Source organism: Lupinus angustifolius, chromosome LG06, assembly GCF_001865875.1.
Source record: "Lupinus angustifolius cultivar Tanjil chromosome LG06, LupAngTanjil_v1.0, whole genome shotgun sequence".
NCBI classification, from domain to species: Eukaryota; Viridiplantae; Streptophyta; class Magnoliopsida; order Fabales; family Fabaceae; genus Lupinus; species Lupinus angustifolius.
The window spans coordinates 9305937-9315480 of NC_032014.1; the positions used below are offsets into that span (position 1 = coordinate 9305937).

Sequence of the window (9544 nt, forward strand, 5' to 3'; positions counted from 1 at the left end):
TGCTGGAAATGGTTAGCACATAAAGTGCTTTTGCGTTGAAATCAACGTAACAGACAAACTTCTGTTTTGCGAGATAAAGGAGCTTGAGAAATGGCCATTATAGTCCAAAACTTCACAGGCAGATGAGACATGAAAGAGAGGGAGTCTTAGTTCTTAATCAAATACTATTGTTTGGAATTGTGGACGTTCATATGATGTGATTGCCAACTAAACATCCACACTTTAATAATCTTTACGTGTGTTCGACACGTATCCGACACCGATACTTCATCCATACATACTTATAGCATATCAAAATTATATTTTTTAAAATTAAAGAATTTATAAATCCGATACTTTTAAAATATTTTCCCGAGACCTCATAAACACCCAAAATATGAAACAATATCATTTTAATAGAGAGAAAAGCATAAAACAATCAATTAAGTAGAGGAGAGAAACATAATATACAATTTACCAAGTGGACTTGTAGCAAGAGAAATAAAACACACTTAATGCATAATGCATAGAGATGAATAGGAAATGCATATACATAATGTTGGTCATCAATTAAATGAGATTGATCATCATTTAACAATATTAATTTAATTTTGTATTTAGTGATGCCTACAAAATAAGTTTCTTATTTAGAAATTCATAACAATAATTATATATTTATTATAGATTTTACGTACATATTTTGTATGTGTACCTCAAATGTATTGTATCATACATTTTCAAGAAAATGCGTCCCAGCATATCAAATACGTATATTCTTCATAGGTTATTGCAATATTATAGTTGTGGTAGCTGCTGCAACCGTATCACATTGTAATTGCAATGTGACAACGAATCACAATGATGTGGCTGCATCGCGTTGCAGTACAATTGTGTTTGAGACGTATCTGACCACAACAAATTCCAAAATATGTTTTAATCACAAAACAATAAACACCGTAACAGTTACAATCCAACATCACAACTATCGCAATCACATTGGTTAATACTTAATTAAGAACCTGATTTTATTTTTATAATATCATCTAATCTATATTCAGTATTTTGATGAGTAGAAGATGAAGAAATCAAGTGAAGATAACTTTTTTTATAATTAAGAAATCAAGTATATCATCCATATGTAATTCAAAAAAAAAATAGTTGATATGAATGAAGGATTAATACATCTGACTCTTACAATTCCAAGGACTTATATAATAATTTACTAAAGTTGGATTGATACTTACATTTTTCAACTACTAAGATGAGTATTTACTCGAATGCATTTCTAAGCTTTGTACTTCTCCACAACTAAGTTGATTACATTTATCAGGTAATTAAGTATCAACATTTGTCTAAGGCAATAATATCCTTTTCCAAAACCAATGCCTTCTCCACATAAATGTCATTTCTTCAATGGGAATTCCCTTGGTTTCAGGTAAGAACAGAATAACAAATATTGTCATTATGATAATCCAGGCAGAAAAGAAGAGAAATATTCCAAACTTGAATGAACAAAGAAGAGCAAGGAATGCTTGAGCAATTATGAAAGTGAATAGAAGGTTTACAGCAACTGTGATACTTTGTCCTGCTGATCTGATTTCTAATGGAAATATCTCACTTGGTACTGTCCAGCCAAGTGGGCCCCATGACCATCCAAAAGCTAGGACAAATAAGCAAATCACAGCTACAACCAGTGCTGAATAGCCTTTGGACAATTCTTGATTTGCTCCAAATTTGATTCCTAAAATTATTGCAACTACAACCTGCTCATGTGGAAAAAAAACAGTTGCGTTATGAAACTGAAGCCTGAACATGAGTTCTGATTGAATGATATTTTTGTATAGCATCTAGCATTATTCCCCACGTTCACAATTCTTTTAAGCATAACTAGAACTTTGCATGAAAAGTAGGCTTTTTCTTACCTGGCATGTAATCATTTGTATTCCACCACTGATAAGCAGAACTCTCCTACCCAATCTATCTACTGTTGCAATGGAAATGAATGTCGAAAATGCAAGAACACCGCCGGTCAAAGCTGATGAATAAAGGGATGCATCACCAGCAAAACCCATGCTTTGAAACAGCACTGGAGCATAGAATAGAATGGAATTTATGCCAGTCAGGATCTGGAATGTAGGCATAAAGATAGCCATGACCAACTCTGGCCTATACCTCTTTTCTAGTATGTTTCGAAATGGGTGTTTTATAGAGTTTGCTAACTCGCTTGCATCGACCATATCTTGGAACTCGGCATCGACCTCACTTGTTCCTCTGATTTTTTCTAGGAGTTTCCTTCCTTTTTCTTTTGATCCTCGTTCGATTAAACTATTTGGAGTTTCGGGAAGAAATATCCCTCCTACTGTCATCAAAAGAGCTGGTCCTGCAGCCAAGCCTAGGGACAGTCTCCAGCCCCAAGGTTTAATCTTTTGTGTTCCGAAATTTATCATATTGGCTGTAAAAATCCCAAAAGTGGTTGCTACTTGAAACATCATGTTTAGGGCTCCGCGAAGATGGGTCGGTGCCATCTCTGACAAATAAAGTGGAATAGCCTTCAAAACAACCATCAGAAGAAGTAGCTCAAGTAAATTTTCAACTTTAAGGTATAATTAGATTATCTTCTAACTCAATTATGTACTGTTTGTATCACATTACTACTGTTATTTTCATGTTAACTTCTAATGAATCATGTTAACATTCACCTTATTATTGTTGAACACACCCTTCAAAACCATTTGACAATGGCATTTACATTGTTTCTGTGATCACATCAGTTGCAGCTATGCTAAATTTATTGCAAATGCGGGCAATCATGAAAAAATACGGCCACATGAATCGCAATCACAATGCAGTTGCAAAACATACCTGTAATATTGCGGTTGCAATTTGTTGCAATTGTTGGTTGCTCCTTTTTATATAAATATGCTCATGCATTAGAAAAATAAGGAAAATAGATACTAATCTGCATAAGAACTGATCACGGGTTAGAGACAAATGTGACTACCTGATTTCCGAACCCAATGCCTATACCGAGCATAACCCGGCCTAAGATCAACATTGTCAGGTTAACAGCAGAAGCATTCAGTGCCGATCCGATGAGAAAGCTGATTCCACCACCTATGATACTTGCCCGACGTCCGTACTTCCTTGTAACCGGGGATGCCATAAGGGATGCAACTAAACCAGCAATGTATAGAGAAGAAGTAAATGCTGCAAGGACCTGATTGTCATATTTGCAGTAGTTGTTTTCATGTGCATGCATTTTTTGTCTGTATACTGCAGGGAAGAAATCTTGAAGAAAATCATCCATGGAAGTAACTCCACCTATTAACCATAAAACATGCATTAGAAAATTTTCTAAACATCTTACCAAATTTCACAAGCACACCATTAAGTTATAAAAAAAATCAAGAAATAACATGTTTGTATCACTTGTTTCCTATCATGATTGTATGCTTGGTTTAGTATATCACAGTAAATCTCTCTGTTCATAAATTATAACCATCGATCCTATGTAGTCCACCCCATCGTGTCGAAAAGTCTTGGTTGTTGTTGACAAAGAATCTATCCTCTCACTGAAGGTGTAAGAGATGTGAAGAATATGAACTATACGGAAAAAGAATATTGAGCTAACTCTTAGATCTATTATCTGAGAACCTCGTCCACTGGTTTGTCCTAAGTTTTATACATGTAATTGTTTTAGAAAATATAAATTATTAAACTTTCGCAACCTTAAATTAAGTACTGTTGTTCTTTGATTCTTACAATGAAAATCTTTACCTCCACCCCAATAAGTTGGTATCTATATCTTAGGAAGACAAATAGAATTAGTTAGAGTTGGACTCCTCTGGAGTAATAGAATTAGATAGAGGAAAGTGCTGACTAAAACAAAGCTTAAAGTAAAATAAAATGAGAATTAGATTCTTCTATTTATACTTGTAATGACATTTTTATTGTTCAAACTAAGAGTAAAATTAGTACTCCTCTCTCTAGTAATGGAGAGAATCCCTTCTTAGTTAGTTATACGGATTGAAAAGATAATTGGGAAATTTGATAGAATCTAGAAAGGAAGCTTTACCACTTGAGTTTAGAAATTAATAGAAAATGCATACAGAATATATTAAGAGAATCTTAAAGATGAATCTGCTACCAAATATACATTTTGAACTTCTAAATCATATTCTGTTGTCAAATATGCATCTCATGAAAGGTGTATGGTATATTATAATTTCCTTGTCCACCTTCTTTCTTGCTTGAGCTCTCAAAGTAAGTTTTAAATTATTTAAGTATCTTGACCGCAATTGTGATCACAATTTTTCACAATTGCAGTAATTGCAGTAATTGTGCCGCGATTTAAAACATTGATTCAAACTACAGATTACTATTGAACCTGAACATAAAAAACAGAACAATAACAACTGAGCCTTAATCCCACTAGGTGGAGTCCGCTACAACATGAAAAACAGAAATTAATGAAAATTTGATTCAAAGTATGAAAGAACCTGAAATCCCAATATCATAGCCAAATAGAGAACCACCAGTGGCAGCAACAATGCAAGCTATGATGACATAAGCAGTAACTCTTCCCTTATATTGTTCTGCCCTCTCATTAGCAACAGCACTTGTATTGAAAGACCCACCTGCCATTTCCTCAATTCTACTTTCTCAGACCAAGAATGCTTTTTCAACTTCAGAGATGAATATTTATTCTCATGCTGCTCAAATCTTATAGAAAATGGTATTGTGAAGACTTCAACTGTTGTCATAACTCCTGTTTTTAATGTTTTTGACTGTATCTGCAAGTGCAAAGGTGGCATACTTTCATAAAATTCACATTATTTTAATTTTTTTGTTGACCATAAAATATTTTCTTGATATGAAGGTTATACTTTTGAGTTGTACGATGTCAAATATAAAGTTTCATTATTGTCATGTCATGTTCATACCGTTATAAGAATTTAATTAACTATATTTTACTTTAATATGGTTTAAACTATTTTCCCAGATCTTAAATTACATTCTCAAAAGGTCGAGTCAAATAATATTACATATTCAAATCTTAAAAATAATCTTTAATTCTTTTTAATTCTGCATATTCTAAAAGTCTTGTTGTACTATTTCACCAGTTTTTTAGAATATTTTATCTTTTTATGAATCAAAAGAGTTGACTATAAAGTTGGATATGTTAGGCTCCTTGTTTCTAAAGTGGCACCAGAAACTGTCCAAATTATGAGAACTTTGATATTTACTAAGCTACTTTTACTTTATAATAAATTTAATATCATAAATTAAAAAAAAAAAGTGATACTTTTTGTATATATGAATGAAGTTTTGTTCAACACCAAACTCAAACCTTAAGAAATCTGCAATGCAATAATGCATTCCTACTTATACCCGAACAACCAAGAAATTAGCTTAGGAATTAGGTAGCTGACTTAGTTGTTTAAGATATTTTATGAGAAAATAGAATCCTAATTATATTCTGAAAATATTATCTATTATTTACATATTAATTATTATGAAAAAAATAGGTATATATTAGTAGTGAAGAAGTTTTTTATATTGTCATTATTATAACATTTATTCATCATTCATATTTAATTATTATTGAATTTTAAATATAATCTAAATGAAAATTATCGATGAGATATTGGTTATGTTTAAATCTTTACATTAACATTACATAAGTATTATACTCAATTATTATTCACTCATAAATAAAAATAACCTATAAATTATTGATAATTTACTTACTATATGCAACTTATAGTTACAAAATAAATAGATATTAAACCCAAATTATATTTCGCTTGTTAGATCTGGTTTTTCTACCCTTTTGGACCTCTTATAGTTAATAGTAATTATTCTTCTTGTAGCTTTTCACGTCTTGAAAGAACTGAGGAAAAAAACAAACACATGCAAGCACATTTATACAAAAATATAAAGCATTTAATAGCTTAAATAAATAAACAACTACTTTAGGGTGAGTTTTATACGTGATGTCAATTGCGTGGTCTCAAATTGTGTGATTCTAAATAATATTTGCAGCATAGGGTGGAGTGAGTGCGCGTATTACTCAATTTGAGGAAAGCTTTATTAATTACTCTTTTTGTTTTTTTATGGCGATAAGGTGTTGGTCTAGTAGTGTAAGACCATACTAAATTCTTAAGAGTAAGGGTTTAACTCTTAGGAGCGACACCTGTTAGTAAAGGCAGTCACAAATGTCAAAAGAGATTAGTTTATTATCCCAGACAATTTGATTTAATTGAATGATATTTGTTAAAAGAGGTAATCAAATATCTCGGGGAATATATTCTTATACGATGAGAGATAATTAGAATATAATATTTATGTATCATTAGTAAAAAAATTTATACACAATTAATACATCATTCATTATACATTGAATATATTCTTATACGATGAGAGATAATTAGAGTATAATATTATGTATCATTAGTACAAAAATTTATACACAGTTAATACATTATTCATTATACATTTGTACTACTTTTCTTAAAGAGTTAATATGATTAAACAAATATTGGATCATCCAGTGATAATGAATGAAACATATATAAAAGTCTAATAATTATTTTTGTTTGCTTAAAAATCTAGGACGATATTTGTAAAGAAAACAATACTCGCACTCCCATTCAGTTTCTGTGTCTTTTATTAACATTTAAGATCATAACTGACTTTGGTGCAATTAATATCTGGCTTTAGAGAATCTTATGTCATATTTTTTTTTGTACATATACAAGTTATAGAAAGTGCACTATAAATAGTTGTTACCTCTTAGTTTTAAATACCCTTGAAACTTTGATATTATGGACTTTATGTCGTATTACAAATTTTGACAACTCCCAAAATCATATTATTGGTGGCTTTTATTTTTATCCCTATTGTGGTATATGTATTGTTTGGTAATTTTTGACATCTTTATAGTTTTTATTTATGAATGTAATATCTATACATTTACTACATCATTTATAATTCATTTGAATTATTTTTTGAAAAATAAATAATGATTAAATATGAATGATGGATAATATAATAATAGTATATAGAACTCATAAATATTTGTTCATGCATTTTATATCCATATTTATATATACTACCTTCATTTTATTTCTTTTGTAATTTAGAATTTTGTTTTAATTTTACTTATCATTTGATTGATTTTAGTTATTTTCTCTCTCTTGATCTATATTATTATTTATTACTCTTTTTTCATCATTGTTTTGTGTGAATTAAATGAGGTTATTAGTCAAATCATATTCAATTTTTGTATCATTGATTGACTTTTTAAACTATATACATAACATTAGACATTAAAAATTGTCTACATATTTTTCAAAAATATTTTATTGTTGCTATCGTGACTACAACAACTGAGATAATAGAGTTCAAAATTTGAAAGCCACACCCATTTATAATTAGAGTTTGAAATCTATTAATATAGTATTAATGTATAATTTTTTACGCTATTAGTATATTATTTATCATTGATTTATATTATTTTTATTGTAGAATCAATGATAATTAATATATAAATAGTGAATAGTTTATTGATAGTGTAAAAACCATTTAAATTGTTAGTATATATATATATTAAATCTTTATAACTATTATTATTCAAAACAATTTTAATATCAGGTAAAATCTTTGAATTGTTAAAATAAAGTACCAGATGAAGAATTAATTTAATTTTTGTTTGTGCTAATTGGCTATCTAAAAAAAATCTCATTAAATAGTTTTTAGAGATTTTTGTGTGGCAATTTAACAATAAAAACAAGGTAATTGAATATTCACTAATAGTTTCTTTCATGAAACAAATTAGTCTTTTCATGATTTACACTTCCCCCAGCTGGGTTTCATATTCTAGCTCATGATGGGGTGTTTCAAAAATTGATAAAGTACGACCATCTGAAGCTCTAAGTTTTGCTAAAAAAATCAGTATAAGAATTGTCCTCCCTAATAATGTGTTGAAGCTAAACATCCAAATATTGTTGGAGAATGTCACCTATGGCATAGACCAAAGTTGAATAAGTGTGAGTCATGAGAAACTTATTGGAGATCAAAGACAAAATGTTCATTGAGATAGACATGCAAATAATATTTTTACAATCTTTATTACAACAAATATGTAACCCTCAAGTAGAGCACTAACCTTAGCTTTCAAATTATTTGCAACACAAATGGATTATGAGAAGCTGAAGATAAAACTTCTTGTCGAGTCTCTAATAATACCACTAAATCCAGTCGGCTTGAGATTTTCTAAGGAGTTACAAATTTGGAAATTTATCTCATTTTCATTGATTGAAAAGGAAGTCACTCATGGCTTATTTATACAAAGAAAAATGAAATTTGTGATTCAAGCATTGAATGATACAAAGTTAACAAACTAATTTTAACTCCTAACTAACTACCTAGCTTCCTAAACACCTAACCAACTTCTAAAATAATCTCTAAAATATCTCCAATACTCTCATGCTCTCGTGAGTCAATCTTTATAACTCCCAGTTTGAAATCTTGATTTAAGCATGGTTCTGATAATTGAATCTTGAATGAAGAAGCAAAAAATTGAGTCTTAATTGAAAGAAAGAAGAATAGATTGGAATCTCGATCCTAATGTAATTGGATTTTCAATCACTTAGTTATGTTCTTGGTCAGAAATATTGACTAGTATGTCATAGGACTTCTATTGAATTGATTTTGAAAAGAGGATTGAAAATTTGAGATCAATAACTTCTACTGATCTTCTTGGTCACTAAGCTCAAGGCTTAACACTAATCTAACAGCTAAAAAAATTCATTCTACCATAATTCAGAAGCAGGATTTCATAATGGTTGGTAATTTCAAGTATGATGATGTTCTTTCAGCCATACAAAATCCTCCCACTTTGTGTATAGAACATTCTCCCATGGGTGACAGTAGAGTGGTTGCTTCAATCTCTTTTGGTCAAAATTGCGCCTAATCAGACCAATGGAGCATGTCAGCACAAAGAGCTCATTTAGATAGTCAATCTCCACAATTTCGTCAATCTCTTGTTTGGAAAACATTCCACTATCTACAAGAAGATCCAAGAAAAGGGACCCAATTGCATCATCTAGGTTACGAACTAGATTACTTGCCTTTGTGAGAGTGCATGTTTCAACTTTGACAGCATATTCCATGTATTTCATAGAAGGAAAATGAGTGTGTGCAAACTTCTGTAGCAGCTCAACTCTCTTGTCTTTGTTGTCCCTATTCTTGATCATGTGCCCCCGATTTCTGGCACATGAATGCCCTTATTCTTCATACTTTCATAAAAATCATAAGGTGTAAGGCCTTTGTCATAAGCATCCTTGAAGTAACGAGCAGCATCGTCAATTACACCCCTCAATCTGTTAGGTATTAGTGAGAGAATACACCTAGAAGGGGGTTGAATAGGTGTCGCCATTCCCAAATGCCGGTATTCGCACCAAAGCCCTATTCTGAAAAATCACTAGTTAATCGATTAAAGGATTGCCTTAATCGATTAAATCACACTTAACAGACAGTTGTTGAATGGCTCGATTGCACA

General features: G+C 30.8%; 2 protein-coding genes across 2 annotated transcripts; both read right to left on the reverse strand.

Annotated features, from left to right (window-relative positions):
- On the reverse strand, positions 1119 to 4717 carry LOC109349663 (sugar transport protein 7-like). The gene is made up of 4 exons (XM_019590560.1): positions 4479 to 4717; positions 2981 to 3300; positions 1902 to 2528; positions 1119 to 1742 (listed from the first exon to the last, which is right to left on the reverse strand). Exons 1-4 carry the CDS (start codon positions 4621 to 4623, stop codon positions 1332 to 1334), a joined length of 1503 nt encoding a protein of 500 aa, XP_019446105.1. The 5' UTR covers positions 4624 to 4717; the 3' UTR covers positions 1119 to 1331.
- LOC109350433 (ATP-citrate synthase beta chain protein 1-like) lies at positions 8838 to 9239 on the reverse strand. Its single transcript, XM_019591670.1, has one exon. The coding sequence runs from the start codon at positions 9237 to 9239 to the stop codon at positions 8838 to 8840; it is 402 nt and encodes a 133-aa protein (XP_019447215.1).